Source organism: Tasmannia lanceolata, unplaced genomic scaffold, assembly GCF_043159265.1.
Source record: "Tasmannia lanceolata isolate RefF3 unplaced genomic scaffold, GAP_Taslan_0.1 ptg000037l, whole genome shotgun sequence".
NCBI classification, from domain to species: domain Eukaryota; kingdom Viridiplantae; phylum Streptophyta; class Magnoliopsida; order Canellales; family Winteraceae; genus Tasmannia; species Tasmannia lanceolata.
Window position 1 is genome coordinate 53,802,925 of NW_027518714.1, and position 20,644 is coordinate 53,823,568.

General features: G+C 39.3%; 2 protein-coding genes across 2 annotated transcripts in view; one reads left to right on the forward strand and one right to left on the reverse strand.

The window, feature by feature from the left end:
* Window positions 1–1,358: 1,358 nt before the first annotated feature.
* On the reverse strand, window positions 1,359–9,363 carry LOC143860163 (rhomboid-like protein 14, mitochondrial). Its single transcript, XM_077370711.1, has 2 exons — window positions 8,924–9,363; window positions 1,359–2,347 (listed from the first exon to the last, which is right to left on the reverse strand). The coding sequence occupies exons 1-2, from the start codon at window positions 9,131–9,133 to the stop codon at window positions 1,571–1,573; spliced, it is 987 nt and encodes a 328-aa protein (XP_077226826.1). The 5' UTR covers window positions 9,134–9,363; the 3' UTR covers window positions 1,359–1,570.
* Window positions 9,364–12,744: 3,381 nt separating this feature from the next.
* Window positions 12,745–20,644, forward strand: part of LOC143859984 (chloroplastidic phosphoglucan, water dikinase (ATGWD3)) — a 34,200-nt gene continuing 26,300 nt past the window's right edge. Inside the window, exons 1-7 of the mRNA XM_077370481.1 lie at window positions 12,745–13,093; window positions 13,203–13,226; window positions 13,505–14,114; window positions 15,373–15,459; window positions 15,617–15,748; window positions 17,169–17,294; window positions 17,378–17,556. Of these exons, the coding sequence (XP_077226596.1) occupies window positions 12,846–13,093; window positions 13,203–13,226; window positions 13,505–14,114; window positions 15,373–15,459; window positions 15,617–15,748; window positions 17,169–17,294; window positions 17,378–17,556 (1,406 nt within the window). The 5' untranslated portion in view covers window positions 12,745–12,845. The remainder of the gene's footprint in view (window positions 13,094–13,202; window positions 13,227–13,504; window positions 14,115–15,372; window positions 15,460–15,616; window positions 15,749–17,168; window positions 17,295–17,377; window positions 17,557–20,644) is intronic.

Below are 20,644 nucleotides of genomic sequence, written 5' to 3' on the forward strand. Positions count from 1 at the left end.
TATTTATCTTGTAGAGTAGTGATGTAAGTAGTCAAAAGGGAGGAGACAAGCGTTAGGTTTACATGGAACTTGCTTCGTAGAATAGTGGTAAGTAGTGTTTGGTTGACTACTTGGTAGGGTAGAGCAGCAGCGAGGAGTGTTATTACCAATATATTGAGAAAGAGAGCATATTTCTAAGAAATCCAAACTAAAAATCACCTTTTCATGGTTTTTGGCTTCGATTTTAGTAGGAAAATCAGCAGACAAGCAATGATTAATCAGGAGATATCCCTGGTAGTCTCCATGGATTTCAATGGTATATTGGCAACCGACCAAGGTGTTTTGCTGATGTGGCACTCAAATGCCAAGCAAAACTCCTAAGACATACCCACTTTTGTGCAACCAAACAGACGTACAGTGTCTTTGTCCCATTTCCTAGGGTTCTTAAAAAATATCCCTTGGACTCTTTCAACATGAAGACTACCCAAAAACCATGCTCTCTCTTCTCTGGCTCAACTGCTTTAAGGATTTTAACCAAACCATTTTAATTTTTAAACAGTTGAAATGCAAAGTACCTTGCATTGCAATTTGCAAAGGAGTCCACACTGTTTGTTTTGGATTTTGAGAACCAATCGTGAGTCAATACTGATTATTGGACTCGAATTTACGATTAATTTTGGAGTCCATATCAACTCGAATTTACGATTAATTTTGGAGTCCATATCAACGCAGTTGCGTAACTCATCATCCCATCCTTGATATTTGATCCAACAGCATCTCACTTTTTGAGCAGCTTCCGTTGGATCAAATATCAAGGGTGGTACCGCCATCGTACCACCTTTGCATGTTCGTATCCCCTTTCATCATATAATTCTCATACGTCACCTGAAAATTAGCCCTTCGCTTTTTTGTGAAAGGGCTGACATCAGTCCCACTAAAAGCTATGTCTTTAATCCCAGCCATTCACCAAAAAATGAACGGCTGATTTTCCGGCATTACACTTAGTCACTTGGTCATGACGGAGGTGAAACGGGCTCTTAATTTTGAGTCCAATGATAAGTTTTGGAGTCACATAATTGAAAGGCTGTGTTTGTTTTAGATTTTGAGAACCGATTGTGAGTCCAAATCTGATCATTGGACTGGAATTTAAATGTAATTTGAGTCAAACAATCACTTTTGGAGTTACAATTGAGTTCTGAAAATCCAAAACAAATAGGAGCTGGGCAAGAGTTTCCCGAATCAATTCACCCTAGCAACTCAGGTTCAAGCTTTTAAACACTGTTCAATACCTCAGTTCTTTTGACCTTCTGTTTATCAAAAGTTAAAAAAAGACATGCTCAATCATGACTTGGCCAAATCAGCTCAGTTTTAGCCAGACATTCACTAAAACCAAGGAACTTTATTGTATGAAGGAGATAATTCCAGGTTGTTTGAAAAGTTCATAATGAAATTAGATTCTGACTTAATCCGGTAAGCCATTATCAAATGTTTGATACTAGATATAAACCCATCAGATATGGCTCAAAACCATCTGCCAACAGTTTGTAGGACACCAAAACTTCAACACTGAACCCAAGCCATTGCCGCAAAGTCATCTACTAAATCTTTCAACTCTCCGCCGCCGCAATTCTTCCAGTGATAGGTCGCGGATCCGATTTGATGGCCGAGTATAGGACAGCCCATTGCCCTCCCTCTCTGTTCCGCACATCTCGCACATGCTCAACCACATAGAATTATCAAAAGTGCAAGCTGGACACCTCCACGTGCTGGACATATTCCTCCCTGTCCGATTTCCAACAGTCCCACTGCCAGAAATTCTCCTCCGACGGAACCTAAACAAGCCCTGAACATACCTTAAAGGCCATCTTAGAATTCCAATGAATTTTCTAACAATGGTAGTGAGTGGGTCAGGGCCTGAATAGGAACGCCTCAAGCGAAGGTAAATGAGTCCAGCAAGTATCCCACCAAGATGGCTGAGGAATGAGACGCCCGGCACACATAGTTGAATGAGGATCAGTTCAACCCAGGCAGCGTGACGTGTGGGGACTATCACTCCATGCACAGAAGTGTAGTTATCGGATAGAGAATTGAGAACTACTTTCATCCCAAAGAGGACGCCAGAGAATCCGACAGAGTATTCGCTGTAGTAGGCTCTATCATAATCGAATAATAGTAGACCTTTTGCTAAGACGAGTGTGATACCTTGGGACATGGCGAGTAATTCTGCAACCATGCATGCAAACTCAATGCTCCCCATTGAATTTTCCAACTGGATCCCTTTCCACAGCAGTGACAACATGTTGTAGACTAGATGGGGTTCGCCCATGTGGTAGAAAGCTGATAAGAGAAAGCGCCTGAGATCCTGGTTCTGTTCGAGCAGAATCAAGAACAGCATAAGATGAAGAAAAAATGCATAACCAAGTGTAATGACAAAAGTGAGAAATGTGTCCAGTACAAATGATCCATTGGAGAAAGAGATTTATGTGGCAGATCAACTGAAGAGAAAATATTCATAAGCAATGTACATAAAATCACAATTGGGCCCATAGAAGTCCGATTACAAATTCTTACAAATTGGTGCAGTTTTGGGCTTTGGAGAAAATAAGATAAATGCTGTTGCATTTAGGCTTGTGCTATACCCAAAACGCTCCTATTCAAGACCACCATCATATGAGAGAGAAAAAATCTGTGCTCTTAAGTCACTTAGAGAACAAAACTAGTATAAATATTTAAATGCGAAAAGGATCTATACAAGGGCCTAAAACAGCCGTCTTTCCCTTTTTTTGTAATAACTCCCATCTTTCCCTTTTTTTGTAATAACTCCCATCTTTCCTTTCATTCAACATCTTTGCATTGGCTTGACATATTCCTTCTTTTAATGATTCCATTTTTTTTATTTATTTAATCGATATTCCATTTCTTTGTTTTCTGCTTTGTTGTTATAAGGGCATAATCGTAGCTGTTATGGAGAGTAACGATATGTGAAGTAGGCAAATAAGCATAACTTGAAACAGTATGTGACACAGGAAACACAAGGAGAAGCAATTGAGAAATGCCCAACAAACACTGGTGGTACAAAGAATATACAGAGACAACAACAGACAGTGATGGTCACAAAAGAGAAAAGAATGAAAAAAGAAAGACAAACACTAGGTCAAATATGCGCATCCCTAGGTAGGAACCGGAATAACCAACACTTACTAAGACATCCCCACCCAAGCTGACTCATCTGCAATGTCCTTGGCAGGTCACCTAATCTGCTAAAACGAAACCTCGGACCCACAAACAATGTATAAAGGCTCCTCCAATTGTTTTTGAAAGATGACTAGTAACCAATTCTATTAAGAAAACAAACTGAATACAAAGAAAGGGGACAAGATGTCCCCCATGATGTCAGCTAACATCCCAGTACAATAAAAGCCGCATATTACACTGCTAAAGACGTACTAAAACAGACATCTGCCTTCTCTAATCCTTCTTTTAACAGTCTATATGCAATAGCATTTGTGGTTCGCTTCATATGATTGAACTTTGGTCTCACTATCCGATAAAGATCGGAAATAGACAAAGGCTCCTCCATGACATCTGCAATCTCCACGGATAAGCCTCACTGCCTTTGTATCCATCTAATCACATTCTGCGAGTCTCTCTCCATGATCAAAGGTTCAATCTGTGACTTTGTCCAAAGCTTGATTCCCCATCTGAGTGCGAGAACGTCAACTTCATTTGAATTCTAGCAGATGATATGGTCCAAATAGGCAAATGTAGCAGCACCAAGGTGTATCTCTTATAATGCTGCCAGTTCTAGCAGGACCCGGGCTCCTAATGCTAGAACCATCAAAATTCAGTTTAAATAAACCAACGAAAAGGGACTACCAAGGGATGGAGAGTCCTCTCGAAGAACTAAAGCAGTAAAAAACCCATGACGACCTAAGCTCATCCCCCAACATACCAGTGAACATCATGTTCACCATCACACACTGGATGATACAACTAAAGCACGAACAATACATGGAACGACAGCGTTGGACTTCCACTCGAACACCCTAGTATTTCGCTCCCTCTAAATCGTCTAAAGAATGGTTGGGGAGCACAAATTCCAGAGGACGTTACCCTAGGAAGAACCCAATCAGCTCTGTCAAGGGTTTCAATATAACTCGTGAAGCTCCAAGGACAAAGTGAATCTTCACAACCAAGAAGAGACAACACACCGAATAAACAAGTGGTGAATTGTCTCCTCAGCAACACAACACATGTGGCAACAATTGTCTCCCACTAAGGACCTAACGAGCAAAATGTAGTCCCTTGTCTTTCACATTCTATGTTTCCTGTAAGAATTAGATCTGTATTTTCCAATTCAACTAAGGACCCTCGGTTAAGGTTCTTGATTCATACTCTTTGGGTTTTTCCTACATCAAATTGGTATTATTTTATTTATTATTATTATTTTTTGGTCGTTCGAAATACTACAAAAGATGGTGTTTTAATCACCTTTCTTTAACCACATCTCTCGACCTTTGCCGTCATTTGATCTCCTGAATGGCTGACTTAGCCTCCTCAGTTCCTCTTAGAAGGCATCCCTCGACTTTTCAGGGTACTTAGCCTCATCAGCTCCTCTTAGAAGGAATCCCTCGGCTAACGTCCGCTGACAACGGGAGGATCCCTCCTTCCTATCCAAAGCCTCAATGGGTTTATGGACTTCTCTTTTCATATTTAGACGCCGGCCTTTATTACATGCCTTAAAGGTCTCTCTTGATGAATAATAGCTTTTTGGAAAAGCAGGTGCTAGCATTCCCTCTGTCGTCTCACCACCACTTGAGAAGTAACTTACCCCATGTTCCTTCAGCCACTCCCACTCAAAATAGAAAGGAATTGGGTCCCACGAACCCCTTGCCGACTCAAGCATGATGGGATAGTGATCAGATTCGGTCCTTGTTCGTGGAAAGAGAGAGTTGCGATGATCCTTGGGTTATATCACAATGTTACAAAAGAAGCCCTTTCCCGCCATTTGATCTCCAGACTTAGCCTCCTCATCTCCTCTTAGAAGGCATCCCTAGGCTATCAGGGGACTTAGCCTCCTCAACTCCTCTCTCCTCTTAGAAGGCATCCCTCGTCTATCGTCCTCTAACAACGGGGGGGGGGGGGGGGGGGGGGCGTCCCTCCTTATCCAAAGCCCCAATGGGTTTATGGACAATGCTTCTCTTTTCAACTTTGGACGTCTGCCTTTATTCTGAGCCATAAGGTCTCTTTTGATGAACAATAGCTTTTTGGACAAGTGGGTGCTAGCATTCCCTGCCATTGTTGTCTCATGTCTCACACCACCAATTGAGAAGTAACTCCCTTATCCCATGACCAATGTTCCTTCAGCCACTCCCACCCAAAATGGAAAGGACCTAGGCCCCACGAACCCACTGCTGACTCGAGCATGATGGGATAGTGATCAGAGATTGTCCATGGCAGGGAAAACAGAAAAGACCCGTGGGAAACGGACAAAAAGTCCTTTACAAGGATGGAACTTATAAAGCCTTCTCAAAATGGGAGTACCTTGGGTTCTGTTTGGTTGCATGTAGAGTATAGGCGAAAAGTGGGAACTGGGAGGAGACAAGCAAAATACTCTTTGCATTTCCCAGGTAAAAATGTTGCTTGGTTGCTTGGTTTCTCCCAGTAGAATGCTGGAATAGACAGAAAATACCTGGATATTTCCCATCACGTTATACCACAATACAAACCATGTAAGAAAATGGAAAGTAATAAACCCAAACTGGAATCTAATGAAAACCCGTGTTTACTGGTTTGAAAAAATGGAAATATTACGAAAAAAGTAATTAACCAGAACTGGAATCCGATGAAACCAGTTTTTACTGGTTTGAAAAAATGGAAAGATTACGAAAATGGAAACCTGACCAAACTGAAATCTTACCAAAACTGGAATCCAATGAACCAGTTTTTACCTATGATTTGGCCGGCACTTTGAATTTATTGCCAACACACGTGTCGTGTCCGACATGACACCCGTGTCCACACTCCTTTGGACACTTTTAAATGTACTACTAGAAGTGTTAGTAACTTTATATGTATGTACGTGTATGAGTGTGACACTATTTCTAGATTTTTAGGGGTTGCCATGTCAGATACCAGTACCAGTTATGCGTGTCGAAACTCGGCACACAAATCCATGTCCACAAATCATGATTACATGTACTTTCTATTTTAGCCGTGTCCCCATTTCTAACTTTTTGGAGTTTGCCGTGTCTGACACTTTGTGTCCGTGTCCACAAATCATAGGTTTTTACTGGTTTGAAAAAAATGGAAAGACTATGAAATGGAAACTAGACCAAACTGGAATCTTACCAGAACTTGAATCCAATGAAACCAAATTTTACTGGTATGAAAAATGGAAAGAGTACGAAGATGGAAACCAGCTCTTTCTTTATTTCACCTGCAATGTGCGTATTCGTAAATCTTGGCTTTCCTTGAAAAAAAAATCCCCCTTTTTGAGTTGCCTTTCAGTGATGTGGCATGGCTGCCACCTCAGCCGCAGCCCGCTGACATCACAAGCCATCTCCTAGTGTTTCTTACATACATTGGCAACCAAACGAACTAAAACGCTGATGTGCAACCCCCAAAGCCATGGATAAGCCCCGGTATATCCTAAGTATTGGAAACCAAACAGAGCCTTGATGATTTGACCAAGTGAATTGCGCAGCAGTAAGAGGAGGATCCACGGGATAATGCCGCTTCACAAAATTCAAGAAGTCAGCCATACTATCGGAAATGTGAGTGGCATAAAGAGTACTAGCAAAACCCCAACAAGAGCTATTTATATACTTCATCAAGCGCTACTTCTATTGAGTTAACAAAAACATCTCTGACACAATAGAAAAGTCCCAAGATTCTGTGTATAAAAATTGCCATAACACACTCCAACAAGGCCATAAAATTCCTCAATTCTCCTCCAATATTCCTAGTCTGGAATCCCACATATCACCACCTAATAATAGCTAGGAATGCCTTCAGTTTATCATATTTAGGCAATTGAATAAAATAATAAACAAAGATGACCACTTGACCAGTATACACTATGCAGACAAATTCTTACATATTTTCAAAAATCTCCAAGGATACTATTAACAAAGACAATCCTAGCTATTATCTATCCTAATCCCTGAAACAAATATATCTTCCCGAAAAATGACCGGCTTCATAGCTAAAGACCATATGATTCTATAATTATACACTTATTTGTGTCAATGCATGTCCGCCCATACCCCTACTTTCTGATTAACCATTTCAGTTGGCGCTTCTTTGATCTCTTTTTCTTATAAATATATGAATGCAGCCATTCAAAAATAAATAAATATATAAGTGCACCTTCATTACTTCAGAAGAAACTCACTTGAATGTGTTTTTTTCAAGTTTCCTAATTTTTTATTAGTGAATTCAATCAGTGTTTGCCTTTATCTCCTACAGTTTTCAAGAAATTTTCTTTCTTGTTAATGAGTTCAGTCAGGGTTTGCTTTAAGAAATAGAACACTGTTACCTCCATTTCACTTCAAGTAAATTAATGTCTTTCTCTAATTCCATCTTTCATCTAAGCAAACAAGTTCAATACATAGGAAATTACAATTTCGGACACCCTCAAATGGAAATAACCCTCCAATTCTAAATGAATGCAATCAGACGCCCAAATGGATCGGTTCATGCAAACACCCAAAACCATAGTTCCCGGAAACTTCCTAGTTGGATGGGAAGCTCGCTTCCCTAGAAACTCACCTTGGAAGCTAAGTTTTTCTCGCTTCAAAATTTTAGGGGAAGCACGCTTCCCACATGCTTCCTACTCATTTCATCTTAATAAAGAGTATGCTTCCTTTTTTTTCCCTAAAAGAGCATTTACTCCTTTTGATAATGTCGAAGGTACGTATTAAAAAAAAAACCCATATGATGTTTCAAATGAAACTTACGTGGAACTTTTTTCAAAAGCCCAACATTAAATCTACGCGATTAAAACATGTGAGTCTATAAATTCCTAAAACTTGCAATCGTAAACAATCGTAAACTTGTAATCCTTTTTTTTAAATTAAGAAGGGATTACAACTTGTAATCCTTACCTACATCAACCCTTCATTCGTAACTTACTATCACGTAATCTTTCTATATACTTCTCGTTCGCTTCCAGTGAGGCTTATTGCATGCTTTGTTTTAACTTTCAATGACGTTCCCTACGTATTTCCTCTTACTTTCTTTAGAGCTTTTCACTTCCCTTTTTTCTCTTTTCAAAACCCCTCGCTTCCCGCACTCGCTTACCACTCTGGAAACTATGCCAGAAACACAATTTTGTACCATCAGAGAGATGGGGGGAAAAAACCCAAAACACATTTCTTTTTTTTTTCCTTTATTATTATTATTATTTTTTGAATGGTACCCAAAACATATTTCTATACCAAGCAACCTCAAAAAGTGACCAAAACCCAAATCTCTAACAACACATGCATTCAAGAAACCGAAACAACTATGCCAAAAACACAATTTTGTACCATCAGATAGATGGGGGAAAAAAAAACCAAAACACATTTCTTTCTTTTTTTTCTTTTAACTTTTTTTTTTGAATGGTAGACATGGTACCCAAAACATATTTCTATACCAAGCAACCTCAAAAAGTGACCAAAACCCAGATCTCTAACAACACATGCATGCAAGAAACCTAAACTGTTTCTCTACCATCAAACATATGCAAAATGATCAAAGCCCACATTCACCACCACCACCCAATTGAGAAAGAGGGGGAGGAACAAAATGGGTTTTTTTTTTAACAGATTACAACTAAAGAACAACTAAAAAACATATTTCTCCACATCGAAACAAGTTCTACACACACAAAATAAAACCAGAGAAAAGGTGAGTCGGTGGAAACATAAAGAAATGAAATGGGAACTTTTTTTTATACCTTGACAATGAGATGGGGATTGAACCAGACCTCATCGAGGGCAGGAAGAATATTATTGAGAAAAGCAGGCCTTAGATAGATGAGGGTATTGGTGATGAGAAGCCCTGCTGTTACAGGAGGCTTTCTCTCTTGTCTGTAATACTCGTTAAAGGCATGAACAGCAAGTAGAGGAATCATTCCTCTTGATACTCGGTTTCCACCTCTCTCCATCTCTCTTTCCTTTCTCTCTTACAAGGATTCTAAGAGAGAGCTCTTCTTCTTTTAGTTGCTGAGATTTTTTTTTCTGTATTGGGTTTGATTAAGAAGAAAAACAGAGGGGGTATAACAGGGAATCCAGGTTTCCAGGTTCTAATTTTTTTTAGCAGAATCACTAAAATGCCCTCCAATGCTTTATAAGGTGACTTTTGCAATCTCGCATGAAGTATCTCTGTCTTTCGCTCCAAGAAAAGGATGCCAGTTGAGAAGTTTTCCTTGAAGATCGCTTGATGCTTGCTTCTCTTTCTTTCGTTTTTTTTTCTTTTTTTTTAAATGTAAATGACTAAATTGTCCCTTTCAAGTTATAACTCCATCTTAGATGTTCATATGTTGTCAATGTGATTTTTTATTTTTTGGGGGAGCTTAGAAAGACAAGTTCCTCCCGAGGATCATTTGAGAATTGGATTTTGTTCGGAAGCAACTCTAGCTCTGTTTGGATGCTTAAGCATTCTTTGGGCAAGTAAAGACCGGGGGGTTACACCCTTGTGAAGCCAAGTAAAGTCCTTGTGTTGGGTGCAAAGTTAACCGGGAGACGGAGAAGGATATGGTGAGAGAGAGAGAGATATAGATGGGGACCTATGAAATTTCTTCCTTTTTGGGATATTTCATATGGAAAGATGTATGCCGAACGTCACCAAACATGCAATTATTACACCTATTTCTTGTCTAATAAATTTTAGGGATTTCGATGCGACATTGGCAACGAAGCACCATAAAGTTGTTGAAGAGTGATTTTTTTTTTTTTTGCTTGAAAATGGCTTGAGGGTGGGTGCCTTGCATGTGGCATCCAAACAGAGCCATATCTGTCTTCCCAGCAAAGCTCGATGGTGCCAAGCTTAGCTTCTGTTGGAAGCTAGGTCCCCGGTTTCCAAAAATCCAACTTCAGGGCTTCTTGTTAACACGCCTTCCCACGGAGATGCCTGCCAAACATAGTACGCTTCGCTAGAAGGGCTTCCTAGCCCATGGAAGTGGCTTCCTGCCCTCTGGAAGCCCAGCCAACACCCACGCCCACCCCCACGCCGTCAAGAGTCTCTTTTAAACTACATTTTTCGCCTGGAGTGTCGGAACAGCCGGAGGGACACCCTTAATACTTAAAAATTCAAATTACAATCAAGACTCTCATAAATTCATGAATGAATGCCACAAATGACATATCTATGCCAATTTACTCCATTTACCGTCATTAGAAATGACAAAAATTGTGCCAATTTACTCACTCCATTTACAAATGACAGATATATGCCAATTCATGACAGATATATGCCACAAATTCATGAATGATCTTGCCATGACGATTCTCCACATAAGAAATAAATATGATCTGAAAGTTTGCTCCTAAATCGCCGATAGGGCACGAATACTTTACTAAGTTGGTGGAAGCCGACTCATTCTCTAAGTTGACTGCAACAAGCATTGCCAAGTTCATTCGGGCAAATATCATCTACAACTATGGTGTTCCACATGAAATCATCTACACTAATAGATCGAACCAAAATGTCTCCATCTTTTGGAAAATAATAAATACCCCTATCTCATAGAAAATTACCAAAATATCCCAACGTCATATAAAATGGTAGAGTTCTCATGTTTCATCTAAATTACCAAAGTATCCTCATGTCATGGAAGGTGAACTAAAAATTAGGGGTATGGCAAAAATGGTAGAAGCAAATTGATGAGAATATGCAGAAGCAAATCTGAGTTGCTCTGTAGAATCTCATCACTTGCCCAAAAAAGGAGAACTATTAGAAATTGACTATTCGGGCTGTGACATCTGAACAAGATTTTTGGGATTTCTTTTGATTTTCTCATTTAGGCACCTACAAAATCTTTGGAAACCATTTTAAAGATGGTTGCCAAACATGATAAAGCATTCCTACCTCATAGAAAATGATAAAATCCCCCTATATTTTCCTAGCTGACTGTAACTTTTACTTGTTCTTTTTTTTTTTTTTTTGGTTTTTGTTTTTTCCAGCTTATTTCATTTTTTCGGTGTTAATTCTTCTTTTTCTTTCCTCTTCTTTTTTATTTTCCTTGACACCCTCTTTCATTTTTTTCTTCATCCTCACTGATTTACAGTGATGATCGTCAATGGTAGTGGAGATAAAAACACAGAAAAATTAGAAAAGAAGGAGGCATTTTAGTCTTTTTATTGTATAAATAAATCGGCATTCGCTTGTCATTTCAGAAATATAAGGCGATTCTTCATAAATTATAAGGAAAGATGGGACTATTTTAGTCCATTCCGTGTATTTTTATCGTTTTCACTCAATATGGGTATTTTATTATGGAGAGTGATAAATTGACCACTATATAGGGCAGTGCACAGAGAGAGAGAGAGAGAGAGAGAGAGAGAGAGAGATCAGGGGGTCGATTTAACACTGCCCTTTTATTATTGGGAAATGTAAAGAGTTCGCTTCGCTATTACGGCCCAGTTCTTTCATGAGCGAAGGCCTGTCAATCTGCTTCTCAAAACTGACCTGCTTACATTGCACTGCTTCTTCTAACAATACTGGAAGTGGAGCTGCCCTATATGGTCAAGCTAAGCAAAAAGGGAGTTCCCTGTTTGTATCCTCTAGTCTTAAGAGTTTCTTTAATCTTCGATAGACCATGCCATCCAGGCTGAAGCCTTTCCTTGCTCCGGGCCAATCACTCCTGTAATCTGCATCTCTCGACTGCATCCACTATCGCCTACCGGCATCCACTATCGCCTACCGATGAACACGCTACAACAATTAATGCTACTACAGCTAGGGATGTTAGACTTCCACTCTCTTCTACTGTTGATGTGGTCCCTGCCTCCAAACCGCCATCCAAGTTGGACGATATTGGAGAGGAAGGGATGCAGATAACCCCACTCCTACGCTTATCACGAGTTCGAAACAGCCTAATGAATCATAATTTTTTTTGAGGAAAATGATTGTGAGCTTGAAGCTCATATAGCTTATATGAGCTTGAGGGCCGAAACACATGTGGGCCCCCATTGTTAGGATGATCCAAAGCATTCATTTGAAAGGCCCTTACATAGATAGGGTGTATACAAAAAATCAGCTCCATAGGATCATCCTAACCCATCCAAAAGTGGATGGCAAAATAGACAGACACTGTTTGCCACAAATCTGCCCATTTTTGCACTCCGCTTTTGGAGGGGTTAGGATGATCCAATGGAGCTGATTTTTGGTACACACCCTATCTATGATGGGGCCTTGTAAATGAATGGTTTGGACCACCACAAAAAATGTGAGACCCATGTGTTTGGGCCCTCAAGCTCATATAAGCTATATGACCTTAAGCTCACAATCATTTTCCTCAATTTTTTTATATCGCTTTTTGAAAAGTGTAATTACCTTTTTGGCAGCTCTTTAAATAGTAGAAGATACGATGGGTTACTGAAAATATCAAAATATGGTTGTGCTGATATCATTTCCCTTACTATTTCTAATGAGATCGTACTTCATCTCTTAGAAAAAGGACAGAGAGAACGAACTTCATTTCCATTCACGGTGTACACTCACTCGACCAATCATAATCTCCCACGTGGCAGAAGATCAGAAGCTAAGACATCTCACTCTTATTTCACTCTCTGAACTAAATTAGACAAACCCAAAATGCCACTCTTCTTCTTCTAACATCAGAATTCTCTCTCTCTCTCTCTCTCTGAGCTTTTTCCATGGCTTCTCTTCGCCTTTTCCATGGCTCCTCCACCTTTAAAGACGATCTTCAACTTCACAGCCATTTTCTTTCTCGATCCACAAAGAATAAGATCTCATCTCAAGTCTCTACAAATCAATTCCACCAAGGGCGTAATCTCTTCCTCCCTTTTCAAGATCTAGCGTTAGGGTTTCTGGAAATAGCCTCTAACCGCCCTTCATCATCTCGTATTGTTTGCCCCAGTAAAGGCGTGTTCGTAGTTCAAAGGTATTGCATTCTTTACTTTGATTCTCAGAATTCTCTTTATTTTTCAAGATCTAGGGTTTCTGTAAATAGCTTCTGATCGTCATTCATTGTCTGGGATTGTTTGTTGTAGCGGAGGCGTGTCTGCCGTTCAAAGGTATTCGATTCTTTACTTCGATTCTTAGAATTCCCGTTATTCTTCTCCTTTTTTATTAGGGTTTTTCTTAGGGCACTCTTTAAGCTGCATTGGAAACTTGATTTTGCAATCATTTTACACATTGTTTGATAAAAAATTCTCAAAACATGTGTAAACTTAAGTTTCAGCAAAACCCTTTTTAATAAATCGTCTGTCCCTACTGTAATTAAAAGGAAGCGAATTGCCATACAATAAAAAAAAAGAAATTAAAAGGAAGGGAATCGATTTTTTTGCCGCAGCAAAGAAGAGGAGGAGAAGATGACTGGGAAACAAGGGAGGGGCAAAGTACAGGTTCGCTTTCGGTTAAATCACCAGGTTAAATTTGGAGAGCATGTTGTGATCTTAGGCTCGTCGAAGGAATTGGGATCGTGGAAGAAGAAGGTGGCATTGGCTTGGACGGAGGACGGATGGGTATCGGAGATGGAGCTGAAAGGAGGGGAAGAAGTCGAATTCAAATTCGTTATTGTCACAAAGGAGAAGAAGATGATGTGGGAAGATGGCAATAACCGTGTATTGAAGCTGCCTAAGGGAGGGAGTTTTGAGATTGTGTGTCATTGGAACAAAACTGGTGAATCTGTTAATCCATCTCAATTGGAGAATGAGGAGAAAACGGTGGAGAAAACAGTGGGTACGAGTAATGGGTCTGCGGTAGCCGCTGCGCCTGTTCTAGTTTCAGGAACAGAGAAAAGCCCTTTTGCCAAAGAATGGCAAGGGAGCTCTGCATCGTTTATGCGGTCAAACGAACATAGAAATAGAGAAACGACGAGGAGTTGGAACACTGAAGGTCTTGAAGGGTTGGCATTAAAACTAGTTGAAGGTGATCGAAATGCTAGGAACTGGTGGCGAAAGGTACGCTTTCAGTGATTATTTTGGTACAGTCTACTAACAGGAGTCATGCTAATTACGTTGTTGTTACATCTTGAGTATTTGGTTTTTGCTCGCTTTATTCAGGATGTGCTTTATTGTTAAGTTGTTAGCTCTTGAAGGAAGGTTATGCCTTTTTTTTGTCTTCTTTGCTGTGATTTTTCTATGTGGATTTCGTGAAACCTGATTGGAACTCAGTGTTGCTTTTTGTGTGCATCTGCTGATCCATCTGCCCATTCTATAAAAGCCAATTGGATTTTTTTAATGATCCAATTGGAACCCGTTGTTGTAGCTTTTTATGTGCATGATCCCTAATTAACAAAAAGAGTACTCGTGCTTCTGAACTAATTGTATATTATATCCACTTTTGTAAATCATTAAAAAAAACACCAACTTGGTAACAAAATGATAACCCCCACTACACACACACACACACACACACACACACACAAACAATTCCCTTCTATCTTCCAAAACATAGATGACACTTTTGTAACAAAATGATAACCCACCACACACGCACGCATGCAGCGCGTGCGCACACATAATTCCCTTCTATCTTCCAAAACATAGATGGTCTAGTTTAGTAGCACTTGGGCAATGCCACCCTTTCTTTTGCTGGACTTGAGGTGAGTTCAGATGTAGTTGAGGCTTAAGTTATAGAAATCGGCAGCAAGATAGTTTTCTTGAATATGTCCCTCATGTGACAGTATATTGAGGGAGTTTGTGTGTGTGTGTGTGTGTGTGTGAGAGACGGTAGGCAGATTCCCATCTGAAGCCGTGGCTATAGCCTTGAATTCAAGAGATGCGTATATGAACACCTCCTATTTATCCTTTATATTCGAAGAAATTTTGTTTAAGCTATGCATAGATGAATACATCCTATTTATCATTTCTATTGGAAGAAATTTGCTAAACCACCCAGAGGAAAATTCTCAAGAGGACAAAGTAGAAAATTGATAAATTGATGATAGTTCCTAGAGCACCTGGCATACTACACTGATGTAAATTAGGTGGAATATACAGTGGCTTTTCAATATCTCTACTGAACCTCTATTTTCCATTTGATAATGCCTTGCCAATAAGCTATTAGAATCCTGCATGTTCTTTGTCTAGCTTTATTGATTTAATAGTTTTCACGGAAGTGACCGAGCAAAATGTAATTCTACTAAGCCCTAATGCATTGTTATTTCTTGCTTTTCGTGAATAATATTCTTCCTTTGGCGTCCTTACGCTGATGCAGCTAGAAGTTATCCGTGAGCTCTTGGAAGGAAATCTGGAAAAGGCTGATCGCTTGGAGGGTCTCATATATTCTGCTATATACTTGAAGGTTCTTTTAGAATTTTGTTTTACTTAAGATGATTATTTGAATTGATTTGTCCCGAAACTCCCCCAAAGTTTCGTTGTATATTTACCATTTGAAAAAAAAAAAGTATCATCATTGCAGAATTAAATTCACAGAATATATCATTGTGCCTGTTGTGCAGTGGATCAACACAGGGCAGATTCCATGTTTTGAAGATGGAGGCCATCACAGGCCCAACAGGCATGCTGAGATTTCCAGGCTCATATTTCGCGAACTGGAAAGAATTTCCTATGGGAAAAATGCATCTCCCCAGGTGGATTATTATCTATTGCACTAGGATTTTGGATGATCCCACTCATTGGTGTTGACCTTTTTCATACCATGAAGTTTCACAAATTGCTCTGCAGGAAAATTGTACTGGTTGACTCTTAGATAGAAGTCATCCTCCAAAGATGATTGCTTTTTCTATTAATATTTCTCCATGTCATTGATCTAGTGCTCGCAAATTGCAGAATTTTGCTTTTTCAGGCTTTGTATTCTGAAATCACTTCATCAATTGTGCTTGTTAAAAATGTGTGTTCTTGCTTCTAGGAAAAAAAATCCATCTAGTCAGCCCTATTTTGTAATGTTGAAATCCATACATTACTATCTCATCTTGCTAAATTAAATTTAGTGAGAGTTAGTCTAGCCTTAGCTACTAACAGTGATTGCTCTCTTCACCAACTAGATGTGACGAATGCTTATTTTCACGGTGATCTTCGGGAAGAGGTCTATAAGGATCTAACAGCGATTAGTCTCTTCACCAGCTAGATGTGAAGAATGCTTATTTTCACGGTGATCTTTAGGAAGAGGTCTGTAAGGATCCTCATTTTGGTTTTTACCCTGAGAGGGAGAAAGGTAAGGGTGTGTAGTCTAAGAAATGATTTACTGGCTGAAGTAGTTCCCTCGTAACATGCTATTTGTGTTCTATCCACAGATCAAGTGGGTCTTAAAGAGGATATCCAAGCCTCGTTCTATTTGTTTACTCATGTAAACAGAGAGGGTAATAGTAATTTTGTCATTTCTCAAGGAAAGTAAATTTCCCTTTCTAACTCATGTACACACACACACACATATATAGATATATCATTAATCAATGGATTAGTTTAGTGATCCCAGCGGTTCTATCATAGATTCTTGTTACAATTTACTTTTTATTTAGGTGGTGTTTGGATCTAGGGAAAAGAAAAGTATGGAAAATAAAATTTTCAATGGAAAATAAATATTCCATGGAAAATAAAATTTCGGATCTAATAGGTTTGCAATTTCCCTTTATGACAAGGAAAATTATCGATTATGGAGATTCCATGGAAAATGAGTTCACCAAATGCTAGAAAATTCAATGGAAAAAATATCCAATAAAAATTTTCCTTACATCCAAACAGCCCCTTGATCTTACAATATGGACCTATCTCGCGATTCAATGGATGGCCATGGTTTCTATAAATTGCAGCATACCTTTAATCAACAGAAATTCATCATGGCATCTATCATCAGGCCCTCCAATTTATCGGTGATCCGCTGTCCTAATTCTTTGCACGCAAATACTTTTGTATTTTCGTCCCATTCTTTTAATTATGCTTAACATTTAGTTTTTCCTGTTTTAATAGTTATTTTTCTGTTGGAGTGTTCATGTCATGCAATTACCATTTGCTCCTATTCACTCAGTTGTGTTTTCTTGCAAAATATTGCAGGATATACTTGTCATTCGCAAAATTCATCCCTGTTTGCCGTCATTTAAGTCGGAATTCACTGCATCTGTTCCTCTAACTCGAATAAGAGATATTGCTCACCGAAATGATATCCCTCATGATCTCAAGGTTATTTTTCATGCAACTCCAGGTAAAATAATTATTATTTAAGGGAAACAGTTTGTGTTACATCTGATCTTCTTAATGTCCAGCAAGAAATCAAACATACAATACAGAACAAGCTTCATCGGAATGCGGGCCCAGAGGATTTGATTGCCACAGAGGCCATGCTTGCCAGAATTACCAAGAATCCTGGGGAATATTCTGAACCATTCGTGCAACAATTCAGGATATTTCACAATGAGCTTAAAGATTTTTTCAATGCTGGCAGGTACGCTTCATGCTTTTTTAAAAAAAAAAAATTCTAATTAATAATGTAGCCTCTGTTTCCATGCAAGCATGGAATGCATAAGTTGATTTAAAGGTTATTGTTACATCAATAATGAACTTGAGTTTGATGTCTATATTTTCCACCTTAATGAGACAATTTGATAGAAGTAGTCTTTTACTAGAGAGGTGGTCCCTAGTGTCTCTGGTTTTGATATCTAAATTTCATTAGTAGCTTTATATTTGAAAGACTGCTGGATATTTTTTCTTGTATCCCTGATTACCAAAGAAAATAAATCGGGCAATATGATTTGGAGTACAATGTCCTTTACCTTTGTGAATGGCAAAATTCAGGACAGATGGGAGCAGGAACTGAATTAGGATATATTGACATGTTGGTGATTTGCATATTAAATCAAGACATTTGGTGCCTCCTTTACTTCCCTCCTTTTATAGACCCGTAGGAGCTGCTCATAGGAAACAACTCTACTTGGTAAAGACGAACGTGTGATAACCGGAAGAGCAAAAATAGCTTCTTGAGTATCATGAAGAAAATCAGTTAAGAGATGGTGCTTCCTCAGAAAAACGATATCCTGGATGATAAAAACAATATCCTTTTTGGGTACGAGAATATCCCCAAAAACACACTAGTGGCACGAGAATCTAACCTGTCAATTCTTGGGCCCAAAGAGTAAATAATATAATCACAGCAAGATACACACAGTGGAAGAGAAAACAAAGTACTGTGAGGAATAAGAATGGGATATGATTCAAAAAAAGAAAAGAAAAAAAGAATGGGATCTGGAGAGTTTCTTTTAAAACTGAAGATGGCATATTATTAATTAAATGACTTCTAGTCAAAACAACAACTCCCCAACAAATTGGTACGCACATATTAAACAATTTGGTATGGGCTACTCCAAAATATGGTGTTTACGTTCTGGTACTCCATTTTATTGAGGAATATGAGCACAGAAGGTTTGATGGGGAATACAACTCCCCAACAGATTGGTACGCACATATTAAACAATTTGGTATGGGCTACTCCAAAATATGGTGTTTACGTTCTGGTACTCCATTTTATTGAGGAATATGAGCACAGAAGGTTTGATGGGGAATACTGTGATTACTAAGGTATTTTTTAAAGCTTTGGGACAAATGCTACATAGTATTACAAGATTGTAAAACGCATACATTGCTACCAAACTGTATTTGGATTTCTTTGTTGACTAATTTAACATATGACAAGATCTCATACCTTTCTGTTGAATAATGTATTAGGTTAGTTTAGACATTACTTGTATTATTTAGGGGTATTGTAGTCATTGTATGTTACTGCCCTAGTTTGGGCCTATATATACATCATATTCATGAGGAGCTCCCTAGTGGAGACTCTCCATCCTTCACTCCTCTTCTTCTTCCTCTCTTCTAACCCTAATCTCATTTCTAATATGGTATCAGAGCCAATGGAGTGATCCTTCAAGAAGGAAAGAAGAAGAGTCTATCTCCCTCCATGCTATCATCCCTTTCTCTCGTATCTCTCTCGTATCTCGTTTTCCTCTCTTTATCTCTCTATAGTTTCTCCCTCAAATCTCAAATCCCTCTCTCGTAGTGTCTCTTTTTCCTTGTCTTTAAAACTTTTTTTTTTTTTTTTTTGAAGAAAATCTCTCTCGCGCTCGTGTCCTTCCCTTCTCCTCCTCCCACTGCCCCTCTTCCCTTTTCCCTAACCCCTCATTTCCCTGCTACAGTAACCCACTACAGTAACTGTTGCAGTAACCCGCTACAGTACCGCTACAGTAACCCGCTATAGCACCGCTACAGTAAATCGCTACAGTACCGCTACAATACCCAACTAAAAAAAAAAAAAACAATTCTATACCCTAGAAATCTCACTCTTTCTCTTTTATTTCGTCAAACCCATTTCGTTTTTAACCCATTTTCCCTCTATCGTATATCTCAAAACAAAACAAAAATCATGTTTGTATTACTTGTGTTGACCCATTTTGGGTTCTTCTCCACTCCAAAGCTCTCTTTATTTTCTCTTCTCTATAGCTTTTTTGGCCTATGGCCTTTGTCTTTCTCATCTCATTTTCAAGGTGTACCCCAAGTGTTTGATGAAATGTCTCAAAGGGATTTTGTGCCTTGAAAGTGTTCTTTTTGTTTCAAGTTGAAGGCCTTTGGCCTCAACTTGAGGGGGAGTGTTGTCTTGTATTGTTTCTTGTTGTTCTCTTGTGCTTGTCTTGTTGTCGTCTTCTTATCATCTCTTTCTTTCTATTACCTTCGATGTCTTTTATGTAGTTTTTCAAGGCGCGCACAAAGTATTTGATGAAATGTCTAAGAGAGGTGTGGTGCCTTGTTTGTCATCTTTCATTTGTCTTCTTCTCTACGGCGCACACCAAGTGTGTGATCAAATGTCCGAAAGCGGTGTAGTGCCTTATTTGTCTTCTTTTCGTTGCAAGTTGAAGGTATTTGACCTTCAACTTGAGGGAGAGTGTTTTCATTTAGTTCTTTGTGTCTTTTCTTAGGAGTGTTGTCCACTTTGTTGTCTTTTCTTGAGGGGGAGTGTTGTTAGTGTTGTCTTTGTCTTCATGAGGGAGTGTTGTCTTGTTTTCATGTCTTGTTTTTCATGTTTCTTCGTGTTGTTCGGCTTTTTGCCTTATCCCTTCATGTTATCTTTTTCCTCCTTTTCCGGGCGATGGCTTCCATATCCATCGTTGGTCGGCTCTCTTACTGGCGACTGTCTTTTCCCGTCGACCTCTCCTTTCCGGGCGATGGTTTCCCCATCGTTGGTATGCTCTTTTCAGGCGACGATGTTTATGCCGTCGACCTTGTCTCCAGGCGATGATGTCCCCATCGTTGGTTGGTTATCTTCCTCTTCTTATCTTCAGGCGACGATGTTCATGCCGTCGACGTTGTCACCAGACGATGGTTTCCCCATCGCTGATTGGTTATCCTCTTCCTATCTTCTTATCTTTTCAGGTGACGATATCATGCCGTCGACCTAGTCTCCAGATGATGGTTTCCCCATCGTTGGTTGGTTATCCTCTTTCTCTCTATCCCTTCTCTCCAGGCAACAGTTTCTCCGTCGACCT

Excerpts from the sequence above, each read along its gene's own strand:
- LOC143860163 (XM_077370711.1), bottom strand. The coding sequence starts at position 9,133 with ATGGAGAGAGGTGGAAACCGAGTATCAAGAGGAATGATTCCTCTACTT. Across the intron at positions 2,348-8,923 it reads ATCCCCATCTCATTGTCAAG|AACCAGGATCTCAGGCGCTT; the intron begins GTATAAAAAAAA and ends CTGCTCGAACAG.